Source organism: Brachyistius frenatus, unplaced genomic scaffold, assembly GCF_029030835.1.
Source record: "Brachyistius frenatus isolate BFR_SWC_R1_liver_20210118 unplaced genomic scaffold, ASM2903083v1 Contig_101, whole genome shotgun sequence".
Classification (NCBI taxonomy): Eukaryota; Metazoa; Chordata; class Actinopteri; family Embiotocidae; genus Brachyistius; species Brachyistius frenatus.
In genome coordinates, this window is record NW_027210700.1 from 360,001 (window position 1) to 375,180 (window position 15,180).

The 15,180-nt window shown below is 38.9% G+C and overlaps 1 protein-coding gene across 1 annotated transcript in view; it reads left to right on the plus strand.

Annotated features, from left to right (window-relative positions):
• The window catches only part of LOC138628463 (protein lin-28 homolog A-like), a 13,139-nt gene extending 3,144 nt beyond the window's left edge, over nt 1-9,995 (plus strand). The window contains exons 3-4 of the mRNA XM_069711524.1: nt 4,940-5,118; nt 9,541-9,995. Of these exons, the coding sequence (XP_069567625.1) occupies nt 4,940-5,118; nt 9,541-9,754 (393 nt within the window). The 3' untranslated portion in view covers nt 9,755-9,995. The remainder of the gene's footprint in view (nt 1-4,939; nt 5,119-9,540) is intronic.
• The last annotated feature ends 5,185 nt before the right edge of the window (nt 9,996-15,180 follow it).

Below are 15,180 nucleotides of genomic sequence, written 5' to 3' on the forward strand. Positions count from 1 at the left end.
GATTATGTATAACAAAAACATCTGTCTTTGAATCATGTATTGTGTTTTTAATGGTATTTATATATTGACTATTATTAGGTTTTGGCATTAAGCTGCATTATGTTGATTTTGCCAGATTTGTTCTTAAGAAATGACCAAAGTAAAATAAAAATTTTTTAACATCTGAAAGAAAAGTGGGGAAGTCCCTGAAGATGAACAGATGTTAATCCAACCAGGCCCAACACAATGTATTGTCACTCCCCCACTCACCTCACCTAACACACCAGTATTATCTATGTGTGTGAGAGAGAGGGGGGAGGGGAGGGGTGGAGGGGGGGGGGGGGCTGCAGAGCTCAAACATTTCTATTTTAAAGGGGTTAGAGGCTAAAGCAGAGATAACAAGGCTCATTCCTCCCCCCATCCAACCCTGCTTCCTGTTATAAAGTCATTAAAGCGTCAGGGAGCCCACCCAGCCCCTCAGCTTCACTCCGATACTGCAGCCCCACGTGGAGCCTTTTGGCAGAGAGCTCAGTGTCGGGTTTCCCCTGGCCGGAGTTTCTGTAAATCATCTGATGAAAGAGCGGGAATAAGGGCCCTTTACATGCTAGTAGTGGGCCTCACTGGGGGATAACATGCAGATATTGTTGTGTGTGTTGCCAATGATCAAATTAATAGAAATGAGTTTAGAACAAATTGTATGTGATCAAAGTGGACTGGTAGTTTGTGTTACTCTTTTCATTTCACATGATAAGTAAAGGGTCAGTAATGTGTGCAATCTGAGAGCTTGTAACAATTATGAGGTGTGTTTCTATCCACCAAACCCAAAGTGGAACCACCAAAAAGTTCCACAAATATCAGAAAAAGTACGAGGTGAAGTTGCTATGTCGATAAGAGCAAAAAGCAACAAAGTGCAGAGGGAACCGACTGAGGGAATTCATGAACATAAAGAATGTGACTTTAGCATCCGCTGCTGCTGCTGCTCCGCCGGAGAGACAAAAAAACAACCTATATCTTATATATCTTCCTATAAGTAATTCATGAAATAAACCCTTTTTTCTTCTGTGGTTTTATGACAGTAACTGCAGAGTTAGTGCCACCAGCTGTTTATCTCCATGAACCGATTGAGTGGTGGATGTTAACAGGTATTACTTTACATTTTCTTGTGTTAATTTCCCCCAAAATTCTGTTAAAATTTGAGCTGCATTTAGATGGAAACTCTCAGTCTTCCTCCAGACTGGTACATTTATATGGTTGATACTGTTGTCTTTGTCATCAGTATTGTGTTGAGGGGGACGGCTGTGGCTCAGAGTGCGTTGGAGATCACCTTGAATGGCAGCTCTGTTGCCAGTGGTGTGTGTGTGTGTGTGTGTGTGTGTGTGTGTGTGTGTGTGTGTGTGTGTGTGTGTGTGTGTGTGTGTGTGTGTGTGTGTGTGTGTGTGTGTGTGTGAGTGTGTAAATGAGAAGCAAAAATTGAGAAGTGCTTTGGAAACCTTTAAGGTCAAAAGCACTGCAGGTGCAGACCACTCAAAATACAGCTTTTACTCCTCATATCTACAGGATATATGTACATTGACAGCATGAGGAGCAAATTAAATAATAATAATAATAAAAAAGGAAGACTCTAGTCTTATTAGCCTGTTTCAGCTGGTGATGAACTGACTGAACCCTCATTAACTGTCTGTCATCAAAATCATTGTATTCTTACAAAACACATGCAATGTCTGATGCAATGAGACACATTAGTGGCTGTGAGCCGGTCGGAGCTATTCAGAAGTATCTGACTGCCTCTAACTTCTCTCAGGTTACTTTTAGAGCTACAGTTCTCTGTGAATCACTCTTACCACCAAAACTCTGCACTTCTAAAGTTAGGAGTGATGCAATCTTTATTTTACAGGAGTTTGTTTTCCAGCCTGCTAAAAGCTCTTAAATGTTTTTGGAGTACAGCTCGTAGAATCACTTCAGAAGGTGTCTGTGATTCGTCCCTCTAACACACATTGTTGGAATCTTCTTTGGACCAGCTTGAACACAGTTAAGCCTCACTTCTCACAGTTTTTCCAGGAAACACAGCAGGTGTTCAGAGGAAACATACTGAAGGACCATAGCTTTAATCACTACAGAGTTTAATAGTGAATATATCTGATCTGATTATTATTCTCATGCACACCGTGCATTCAGCAGAACCTTCCACCGCTGTGGTTGTAATGGTCACCTCTGCATTTCCTGTGTGTATTGCAGTAATGTGTATTAAGTGGAGGGTTTCCGTTGGTTGGCTTGTGGCTGCTACTACTTCTGACACCGGGTGAATGTGTGGTGGGCTTCAAAATACTGGTTCAATGTTTTTTGTGCCTTTTATTCTGCTCGTGCTGTAGAGACAGACAGGAAATGTGGGGACAGAGGGCAGAGCAGGGGATTGATATACAGTAAAGATCTGGCTGACCAGCAATTGAACTGGAGACTCGTTGCTGACAGCATCTGGAGCCCCTGAACCACTCAGCTAAGTGCTAACAAAGTGCAGCACCATGAGCACCTTTGATGTAAGATTGTCCCAGATTGACTGCCCTACTACATAACAGAGTCTGTTAACTGGTGAAATTGGCTCATTTTAACTGAAAAACCGGACTAAAATGACGATATAAAGCTTAACATCCAACAGAAACTTTCATGGCTTCTTCCATTTCTGTAAAAGTCAGCAAACTCATGAGTTGTTCCGACGTCGTGAATACCACGAGGCCCCATTTGAACGCAGCATTAACCACTGGTCTTTAAAGTCACTCACTTTAGGAGTTTATCTTAAAATGGGAAGATTCTTAAACTTATGAAATTATTTTTTTTAAACATAACAAACAAGAAACAAGATGCTCCATCTTAAAATGAGATAAAGCTCTACTATTTGTCTCAGACATTTACAGAAACTGCCCAGACTGTAAAGGTGACAGCTGTTAGTCTGTCCAGCTGTTTCTGAATGAACCAGTGTCCTTGTTTTTCATAATGCAGGAATATGTCACCCAGTACAGCTCAGTGATGTGTTCTCATAGTTTCTGAACAACAGTGGAGCTCCGTAGCACAGAGGAAAAAGATACATCAGTGTCACTCAGTAGATATCTATAGAAAACCATTGACCTTATCTTTGAATTCAGTTCAAACAAAGACCTGAAACCCGAAAGTCTTTAAAGACTCTCACACAAACACATCCCTCTTTACATAAAGCGCAAACAATGGTGTGACTCTTCAAACTGTTGAAATAAGAGGTTAAACAGCCCGACAGCAGTCACTTTAGTGTTCTTGTAGCTTTAATGTTTGTTTTTTAACGGCAAGGGGGGAGGGTCCATCACTGAGTCAACACAGAACGACAACAGGGAGAACATGTAAACTCACAGAAAGACTGCAGCCGATCAGCATGTTCGAATCCTGTGAGTCAGCAGTGCTAACCGCTGCAGTTTCATATATAAAATGTTTTTTTTTTATATATATATATAATGTAATGTAGGTAGGTAGGTAACTGGTGTTGATTTCACTCACTCTGCAATGTAAAATAAGATGTTATGATGTGCCTGAATGTCCTTCTTTGATATTTGTAGTAAAATTGGTGTTAATGATGTCTTCATTGAAGCTTTGTACTTTTTCTGCCTCGTCTCAGCTGATGACCTTGGTAGATTTACAGGTGATGTGTTGGAGGTGCAGTGACACCATAGCAGTGAGTGCAAATGTGGAGTCAAAGTGGGAAGTGATCTGAAATACATTAAATTCTTCACTTCAGGGAAATTCAGCACAGTTGAAACTCCAGAAGCATTTAGATTTAGATTTAGACTTTATTAATCCCACAGTGGGGGAATGCGGTCGTCATGTTAGTATGTCAGTTCCAAATGTTCTGATAGGTGATTTCTCCTTCTTTCCACTTCCTCTGGGAGCTATCCCTGAAATGGCCCCCTCCCCTGTGCCATTTCCCAGCATCCTCCAGTGCAGTGGTCAGTTTGACACTTGACCAGATGGACAGATTGGAGGTGGTGAGGAAGCAGAGGGGGGTTGGGGTTAAGACTGCTTTGGAGAAGAGGAGGTGTGTGTGAAAGCATTGATGTTTTAACAGGGGTGTTGGGTTTTAAAAGGCAGCTGAGGATTCCCTGACTGGGTGTTTCTGTTAATGCAGCATTTATGCCATCATCTCAAGTGTGCAAGTCTTGCACATGAAGCAGGTTTCGTCCCTTAACAACTGTATTTTTATGGTAGAAACACTGATCTTAAACGGTGGACTTACAAAGGGAGGAGGGTCCTTTACTTTCATGTAAGTGACAGGTAAATCTCTGCATCTCCTATGATTTTCTAAAAATATACCCAACTCTTAGTGGAAGACTGCCTTGCCTTTATAAATCCACATTTACTTCCAAAAGAACTGGATACCCAGTTCAATGATTGCAAAACTATGAATCCCAGTCAAGCTGCTTTGTGGTCCTCTAACTTTCTACTGACCCGCCACCCACTCAGTTATATATTATATATATATATATATATATATATATATATCATGTAAAGGTAGCTGGTCTGAAGTATTTCACTTGTGAACAAGTTCATATTTGTACTAATTTGTCTTTTTCATGGTAAAATGTTACACTTGACTGAAAAAAGTTCACCACAGTCAAAACATGATGCTGTGAGGAAACTTATCATTTTAATGCCTAGTAAAGCATAGTGATGCCTGCTCTGTGCATGTCATGGTGCTTTGCCTTAGTAGGAGCAGTCTCTGAAGGTTTTGATCCAGCCTTGTATTTGCCTTTCTGAAACTGGAATATTATAACATGATCTTCCCCACCAGATGAGAAGTCTGTAAAATGTTCAGAAAATCTACAATTTTATTACAACTGGGAAACTCCATCTACCAAATGTCTTGGTTTGTAAGAGAGTATTGTGCAGTTTACTGCAATAAAGGCTTAACACCCCAATAATGATCACTGTTTTTCATGAACAGAGCAAACTGCACATGGAGGGTTTCCGCAGCCTCAGAGAAGGCGAAGCAGTGGAGTTCACCTTCAAGAAATCATCCAAAGGGCTGGAGTCTGTTCGGGTTACCGGGCCCGACGGAGCACCGTGTCTGGGCAGTGAGAGGAGACCCAAGAGTGGCCAGAAACGACGACCCAGGGGCGACAAGTAAGACCGGTCTGAGTAAACCTGCATACTAATGTAGAACAAAGAAGGAGGATCTCAACATTCAGCTCAGCATGAAGCCATTAATGGAGGGAAACAGCTATCAATACTAACACGAACACTATCCAGCATAAACAAAATATATCTCCTAACAGCTCTGAAGGTCATAAACATACAGGTTCTTGTTTTGGGTGCTTTGGGTGTTTTGGGTGCAGTGGTACTAAACCAGGTAATCTCAGTTTATGATTGAGTCCCAAACATCTTATTTTCCTTTAAAACATGTCAAAAATATCGAAATATCTACCAATATTCCAGTTAGAATAGTTCGGCCCGTTTTTCCATTTATATATATTTTACAAGGATATCTTGAAACAAGAAGGAACTAGACTGCTGGACTAGAATCTGAAAAATTCAGCTTAAGTTCATAAAATACTTGAAACAATTGATTTACATCAGAAACAAGTGCACAATAAAAGTCTTGCAGTTTTCCGCTGTGCTCTTTTCTAAATGATTTCAGTGTTATTTATGAAAGTATTCTGTTGACTGAATGTTGGCTCTTTGTGGAGCAGCAAACTGAGTTGGATCAATACATGTTTGGTCTTTTCCAGAGCTCCTCTTGTTCTTTTGTTGGCTTCTGTTCTGACCACAATACAGCTTCATCAGGTCAAAGTTTGTCACTATTATAAAATTAAAATACAAAGGGCAGAAATGAACCTGTAAATTGCACTACTGGAAGAAACTGGAATTTATGTGACACTGTTTGTCTTCAAAGCTTGTTTAGGCAATTAAGTTCCAGTTGGGCTATTAATGTGATATAGGATCTAGAAGATTTGACCATATTAATCATAGCTCGCAGTGATAAAATGAACTTCACATGTTCCTGCCGTTAAATACCTGCTGGATTTGATTGGATTCAGATGTTTCGGGTTTCTTTCTCTCACTGGTTCCCAAACACAAATGTTGCAGAGAATGAAACAGTTTGATTTGTAGATTGTAGGCCATTAAGTTCTGACGAGGTGGTTAATGTGATAACATCTTATTAAGCTGAATTTCATTAATCTTGGTGGGCAATGATAAAAATAAATCCACAACTTCCTGTCTCCAAATAGCTGCTATAGGTTTGATTGCATTCACATGTTTCCTCTTTGCTTCCGAACATAAATGTCGTATTCAGAAGAGGAAAGGATCCTATCCATGTAATTGATCACAGATGTAGGTGCCTGAGAGAGGTCAGAGGTCACCACTACCATAGCAACAATGGGGTGTGGTGTGCAAATGAGGTGGAGGGGAGGGTGGGAGGAGGGGCGATGAGCGAACAGGAGGGAGTCAGGGTTCAGAGGTCACAGGAGGATTGAAACAAAGGAGCTCCCTCTGCCACCCTCGTGGCCAAGCTGATCAATACTGAGCCCTGATTTGGGGGATGGGAAGGGAAAGGAGGTGTGTGAGAGTGTGTGTGTGTGTGTGTGTGTGTGTGTGTGTGTGTGTGTGTGTGGGGGGGGGGGGGTGAGATGATGCAGGACTCAGGGTGGGTTTCATCACTACTCGTCTCAAAGGTGGAATTTTGTTCATTTAAAAGACAATTCTACTGATATACACTTGTGTGTGCATCCAAAGTCTGATATATTTTATTCTGCTGAGCCCGAGCAGTGATTTCCAGCCATGAGTACTTGTCGTTACAGATGGAACTGCAAAGATTAGTTGGTTAGTTCGAGCTAAAACAGGAATTAGGAGTTGATTTTGACTGTAACGAGTCAGCTGGATGTTGCAGAGCAGAAAAGTTCAAACCGTTTGCAAGAAATTATTGTTAAATTCTTTTAAATAGTTAAAGGTAACAGGGAAATGGTTGAAAAAGTTATAGTTGAAAGAAAGCAATTGATAAACACTGTAAAAGATGAAGCTGGAAGCTAAAAGTAATTGACAAATGTTTGAAATAGTGAGCTGAAAGTAACTCTTAAACATTTTAAAGCATTAAAGGTGATAGATAAATAGATAGAAATATTGTTAGCTAAATATTGCATGAACAGTTCATTTAGATATATTGATTAATGCAGTCGCATTTAATAATGTACAAATGTTTGTAATTGCCTATCAGCAATGGATAAAAAAAGGTTTTAATAAACAGCTAAAATGATGGATAAGTAATGGAAGCATCTGTAGGGTGTGGTTAAATTGTTAAAGTAAGAAATAGAAATAAAAAATGCTAAAAAACAACAACCCCAAACCCCCACAGCGCTTCTATTGTGTCAGTGAGCGGATTGTGAACAGTGAAAGGATAGAAACTTAAAGACATGTAAAGCTGGCTTTTCATACAAAAAGGACTGAAACTGTGGAAGATACTCAGTTGATTTGACAAACTTAGACTCTACTGGCTCATATTTTAACTGTGGAATAAATCTTTGGATAGAACATGGACTGACCCCCATCTCATGCATTAGAATGATCCTGGGACTCACAGGAGTTTTAATGTGGAGTGAAGATTGTGATTTATTGGACAGAGTGGGAACATGTGAACATGACCACAAGACGTGTTGAAAACATAAATTACATGACATTTTTGTTGTTGTAGAATTATTTTTTGGCCTTCGTGCAAAGTGTTCTGGTCGAGAGGTGTCACGAACGTCATCATCATGTTTTGATATGCGATGATGAACCACGGGAGTTTGAAAACACATGAGAAAGTGAAAGAAGCCTGTCAAAATAGACAAATCGTAACAGATGTCGGTGCTGTCGCTTCGTGCTGACGTTTTTGACAATACATTTAAGGCCGCTCAGGATTAATTTGCTTATCAGACTGCAGATGGAAGGAAAAGAGAAAAAGTCCGGCCAATGAAAAAAAACAGGTTGTCTACAGGAAAAAAAGAATCAATATCTTCTGTCTGTTTAATCCGCCGCTGCCTCTCTGTGTCACACTGCACAGTGGTTGAGCCTCTTTTGTCTAATTTTGTCGGTCCTAATGAATTCACCAACTGGATTTCAATTATCTTCCAATCAATAGGTTCAGTGCAGCACAGCTAACAGCACACAGCTGCAGAATCAGCTGTCTTCTATGGACTCTCAGTGGAGTTTCAGTGTGATGAAACAATCACATGATTAGATTGTTGAATGAAATGTTTGTATTGGTTGAATTAAAGCTGCACTCATCTTTATTTTATATTAACATTAAGATCAAATAAGAATGTCTAATGTGAAAGGTGTTGCTCATAGTGATAAATCGGTAGTTAGCCTTAATTAGCCAAAGGATGCATGTTGGTGTCTTTTGGGTTGTTGTTTTGCTTTTGTGATGTGCAGTTGTTCTGTTGAGCTTCAGCCTGACTGCTGCAGCTGTTTTCAGTTTTCAGTACACTCCCTCCACAACAGCAAACAACACACAGGCAAAGTTAGCATGAAGCGTAGTGGAGCATTTAGCAGCCAAAGTGCCAGAAAGAGATTGACAGTGGTCAACAGAAACACGGCTCCAAATAAATGTCAATTTTTCTCTTTCAATATGTAGAGGGGCAATCGTTTGATAATACCGTAACAACTATACAAGGCAATAACATGTTATTTTTAGCTTGTCGTGAAGATCTGCTTCTAAATGGGGAAAAAAACAAAACAAAACACAACTTGCAGCTTCAAAGAAAAGCATACGGTTTTGTTTTACATGTTTTCTATAGTGAGGCATCAATGTCAGGATCAGGACTTTTTTCCTTGGGGCTCGTTTTCTTAATCATATAACTGTTAACAATTATATATAGACAAAGCATGAATAGTTGGCAGTAATGTGCAAAAACCTATGGAGTGTAAATACAATGTGAATTTATCATGGTGTTTAAGACCAAGACAAGCCACGTTTCTAGCAGCTAGTCATGAAAGCATCTCTGAAACAGTCTCCTTCAAATCCACTCCCAGCTGCCCTCCACTGGGACTGCAGTTAATGAGGCGAGTCATGTCGAGACTGCAGTTAAACTGGGAGTGTGCTGCCCCCTAGTGATGCATTTAACAACTACACATTGGCAAATGTAGAGCAGTCGTTTGTGATAAGCACGAAATGAACTACAATTTTAATAATAATGGAAAATGCAATTTTCTTTTCATTGTAGACATTTTCATTTCATTAATTTCCTTGAGATTCAGAGTCTTGCATGTAGACAGCAGATGCTGGGGATTGAACCACCAACCTTGTTATTAGCAACCAACCCTATTGTACCACCTGAGCCATAAGTGGCAACCTTTTTTTCATAATGTCTTTTTTTAAATTATATAATTATGCAACGTATTTACATTGTAATGTCAAGTTTTGTTTCTTATTGTAACTTTTTTTTTAAATTTCATAATGTCCCTGTTTATTTCATATTTTCTTCAGTTACCTCCAGTATAGATTTCTATACTGTCTGTGTTATCTCCTCCTATGGATTGAGGTCATGTGCTTTGCACTTGTCATTTTAGATGCTACAACTGTGGAGCACCTGGTCATCATGCCAAAGAGTGTCAGCTGCCCCCTCAGCCCAAAAAGTGCCATTTTTGCCAGAGCATATCCCACATGGTGGCCAGCTGTCCGGTCAAAGCACAGCAGCAGCAGCGGCAGCATTCGTCTCCGGGCTCTCAGGAAATGGCAACCTCACCGAGGGAAGAGGAAGAGGAGCCGAGCCAGGCTCTCTGAAAGCGGAGTCAGCGATTCAGGGAAACTGTGAGGTTTTTAACTGGAACTTCGAGAAAGAGCTACCTCAGGCTTTTATTTATTTCAGAGACACCACTGTGGTACTGATGTGATGTGTTGTTCAGGAGGGTGATGACAGACATATCCACTTTAAAATCTTTGACTTTCTTTTTGTTTTTCTGCCTTGGATAAGTGTCTTAGCTTTGGAAAAAACACAATCCGACTTGTCGTTGATGCAGCCGTGTTGAAGCCTCAGATATCAAGTCCTCAATTGGACAGACTGCAGTGAGGCTACAAAATGAAAATACAAAAGTCTTGCTAGTTTACAACTCTCTTAAATAGTGTACACATACACGTAAGTGAAGCTGTTGTTCGCGGCCTAAAACCAAGGACGGGTTTGACCGATCTATGGGTTGGATGTTTAGACATTAATGTTGGCTGTGCTCCATGTCAGCTGATTAGACCCCAGTGGGACATTTCATTGGAACTGAGCTGTTAGTTTCTAGTGTCCTTTTATTTCCTTGACAAATCAACATATTAGCTACAAAAAATACATTTGAATTTATAAGCTGCCTTTTCATATGGAACTTAAACCTGTAACATGGGACATGTCCATATTCAAATTCAAACTAAGCTTTGAGAAAATCATCAGACAAGAGACAAGAAAATAGTGAAAAAAATTGTTTTCTGCATTTTTAATGCCATTATTTACCTTTACAAAGCTCACAATGTTCAGTTCCTGGTGACATTGTGAGGATGTGCGTAGGTGTTGTTGAAATACTAGTAATAAACATTTACCGTAGCCCAAAATATTAGCTTTACTCTGCTCGTTTGGTTTGTCACTATGCCAGTTAGCTGGATTGTAGCATTCTATCAAAAAAAAAAAAAAAAAAACCTTTGTTTTCTGTTAAAATGAAAGAGTTAAAACACAAAGTACATCTACATACACAAAGCTAAACAAACTGATTTTTGTTTCAAACGTGGCAATTTTAAAAGCATACGCAGCGAAGATCAACAAGTTACAAAGTGAAACGTTGCTAAATGTTGAGTTGTTTCCACTTTTATCCCCTTGTAGTAAAACTGAGGAAACACTTTCATGGTATGAAAAATATCAAAGTAATATTGATAATTCTAATCAAACAAGGATGTTTTTGTCCACATCCCTGAGCAAAATTGATCAGTATTATCTTTCAAAAGCCAATATCAGTCAAACCCTTGTGTCTGGGCCGAGAAATAAGAGAGGTGGAATATCTTTACAGTAAGACCAGGCCACATTATACCCTGCTGATACCATGTTGTGGGAACTAGAACAACTAGAACAACCTAGTCATTGTTTACAACAAAAATAGCTTTTTTTTTTTTTTTTTTACAGATAATGAGCTTTTCTTTCATTTTTCCAACAGTGGCTCAATGTAGATCCAACGAAGCAGTGACTCATTTCTATTTCTTGAAATAACTGAGATTAACAACCCAACATGTGAATGTGAACAGAAACAAAACAAATCCCGGGCTACCAAATACTCTGCTGCTATTACAAGTGTTGGTGTCCGCCTTTATGGAAATACATGTTCAGGTACTAAAAGTGAAAAGTGAATGTCACAACACAAGTGCCATAACCTCCTCTTGCCAGTGGGGTTGATGAGAGATGCTGCTTTCAAATGCCATATTCTATTAGAAACATCTTTACTTCACCTCACTGCTTTTTTCCCCCCATTAATAGTGAAGTTTATGTCATAACTCCCAAGTTGCCATTTCATTATTTGAACTTATATGCAAGACCAGTATTGATTGTATGGCAGGCTTTGTCTGCAAAACTGTATTAATCCAAAGGCAATTATTTTACACTTTAATATCAGGGATTTCTTCTCTTTAAGAATATTTGCTCAGTTGAAAGCGGGTGAGGCAGAAGGAAGGAGCTAAGATGTAGGTTTTCACCCATTCTGGTGAACTGGTTAAATGTATATAAATATGATCTTTTTTATATTAACTATTTATTCAGACGTGTTGTCCCTGTGCTTCTGATTCAGAAATATCTGTGTGGCTCTACAACTGTGCAAAGCTTTGGCATCTTTAGTACACAGTATGTTACAACTATTTTTCCAAATTCAAACAATTAGTCACTGTGTAATAGTTTACTGGTGGTCATTTTGTAGATCTACAGGTTTACTTTACTGTCTGCGCACAGAAAAACAAACAACAACAAAAAAAAATCCTGGCGTTTGATTTTACTACGGATCTGAATACAGTATGTAAAACTACTTTTATTACTGACCTCAGCCTGCTGTCAATTTCTATGGCATCTTATTTTAAACTTAGGGAGAACTTTTGTGACAGTGTCTTTTAGGATGTGTTTAAATATTTACGTTATGTACTCTCGTGGGTTGCAGGATGATCCAGGACACTTGACTGCCAAATGAGCCATGCACTGTTATTTTCTACCAGACAAAACAAAGCAGCGAGTACTGCAACATCCCCGTATGGAACTATGAGGCATCACCTGCTCTAAAGCCACAGACTGTATATAATGATAGAGGACGTGTCACCACTTTGTCCCACCGTATAAAAGTGAAGTCAAAATATGGTGGCGAACAGAGTCTGCACAGTAAAGGCTGGCGGTAGAGATGGAGGGCTGTTTGTAAGCTCACACCCCTTGAACTTTATGGAGCCCAGCGTGTCGACAATCGTACACAGTCGTGGACAGTCGCTGTTTGCTTAATATTTTCTAGATTAAAAAATTGTCAGCTAAACGAACTGATCAGAAAAATATACACTTGAACAAACATCAATGTGACAAATAATTAATTAATGTAACAGAAACTTTATTTGGGGGGAAAAATGCATTTGAAATGTACAATTTTTTTCCAGTTTGTCCCATCCGTTAACATGGCTGCAAGCAGCCACCGCCGGGGTGATGAACTATTTCTGTCTTACTTGTGGGAGCTGTCATGCTGTCTATCTTTAAATACAGTCTACACCTTAAACACTGTATATCTTTCAACATGATGCACTCTGCATTCCTTGGTGAATTGTTTCTCATAGTTGTTGCCTTGTTGTAGCCTCACATACACAACACACCAAAACACCAAATTGGTTTTAGCAACTGGACCCGTTAGATGAGCCACTATTAGCAGGCTGCCACAATGTTCAGCCTTCATGCTTTGGTAATCATTACTCGTTGTCTATTTACCATTTAAAAGAGCACTTTCCACACTTCCCCATTTCTTCACAGTATTGTGGAAGTACTTTTGGGAAACACACTTGACTTTTACCATAAGTGAGACAAGAAATTCAAAACAATCTCATGTTTGTGTTGTGAAATTAAGCAGAGACACGTTTAGCTCACAGTAGCCATAGCAGGGGCACTATCACATTACTGTTTGTGTTGAGGGCTGAGTAAAAAACATTATAACATTTTTGCTAATTAGTTAAAAAGATCTTTATAGATGTTGGTGTATTTTGTCTTAAGCCGGCTGGCTGTTTTAGCCAGCGGCTTCAAGGAAGAAAAATCTAGATTGTCATGTTACTCAGTACAGAAAAGGTTAACAAATCAAACCGAGGAGAAGCTAACTCGCCACAATCATTTTACACAGTTCATCCCTCAATAAGACCTGGAATGCACTGAACATCATGTTTATTGTATACATACAAGTTGAAAGGTTTCTTAATGATGAACACTGATACATTTACTTTGAACAGTTATGCTCTGATGGATACCAAAATTGGTGCTCAGAAATTCATTGACATTTTCCTAAAGTCAAAGCTCGGATGGCACAAGATTTGAAAAGTCACTTTGATGTTGTTTTATTATACATAGTCAGTATGTTTTTTCACAGTATTACTGTAATGTTCATTAGATGTCTGCATGATAGTGAGTAGAATAATAGAGTAGCTCTTTGGTGCTAAAGGGACTGGTGTGTGCCTCCACTGACAGCAGAGCATAAAGGGTGCTCACAAGAATCAGTATTGATCATCATTAAGGATCATTATGCCTCTATTATGAGCTTGAGTTCACCATAATGCTCCCCATGCTGCAGTACAATGAGGTCTAATCTACCTTGCATAATACTCTCATCTCAGTCCAGTCCCTGTGCTTTGTCTTGCTTTTTTGTAATTTGTATTACCTCTTATGTGCGATCAAGACAGAAATGGTCTTGTCCAAAATCTATACAAGTCTACCTCAGGTGCGGTTTTGGTTTTCATACGGACAGCTTAGAAAAAAGCATGTCCAGAAAACACTTTGTAATTACTGTAAAGTTTTTGTTTATTAAGCTGTCGGTTTATATATTTATTAGTTGTTTTTTTTACAGTTTATTTCAATGTGTGTGTTTCCTCAAAAAACATACGTCTTTATGCTTGTTGTTGCAGCCAAAAAAATAAGAGCTCCTTCAGACCAAAGTGATGCTTCTGACTGAAGCTTTAGCCTTCATCCCAGATCACAGCTTTACATCCCAGAGCAGTAACTTCTGTCTCCCTGTGATGATGGTACTATTCCCATAATCACTCATATATCATCGCAGGCAAAGAATATTTGAATTTAGCATGTTTATTTTGACTCCTCGTGGCATGTTTAGTACTGTGGATTGCGCTGAACACACACTGAAGCCTTATTGAATCCAGTGATTCCTGTACTTTGATTCTCACCTCCTACTTTATTGATTGTATTTTCAGCCTGCAACTGAAATGACATGTGCTGCAAAACAATGAGATAATAAAGATCAAATGTAGTAAAGATTTGTGTTACATTGTCCTGTTTCTTGCACCTATACTTTATGCTGATGACTGTCAAAGTTAACATTATGAATCTTTGAGTTTTTTGCAGTAAATGCAGGATTCTTCTGACAGTGTGTTTTAACACAACATTATAATGACGATGCATCTTAAATGTAAACTTAACTTAAGGTCAAGTTACTTTTTTTGGAAAGCATTATTCATTGAATTGTGTTTGCTGAGTTGCTGCTATGGAGACAACAGACTTCATAATATAAAAATGTACATAATCAAATTGTGTAAATAATATAAATCAACGATAATCTTTGACAGGTTTGAAGAACATTAAAAAGAAAAAAATGGACCTGTCCAGAACCTGGTCAGCGTGGATAGGCACCAATTACCAGTAATATATTCGTATAAAAAGTGACATTGCAGAAGATGACATTATCATACATTTTTTTATTTAAAAATAAAGTCTGTTATCATGAAACGAAGAATAACTAAGGATAATTTAATCACTTACTTCACAAATGATCATATTATTGATGTTTTTCCACAATTTTTGAATATGATGAATTGAAACTCCTTACCTATGAATCCATTGGATTTCCACGACCATCAGCTGACTTGAGGTTTCTGCGTGACAACCAAGCAAACTGCATTCACTGACTGTCAGCTCAGACATAAAATCCAATCACCGTTAATCTAAACATCTGTTT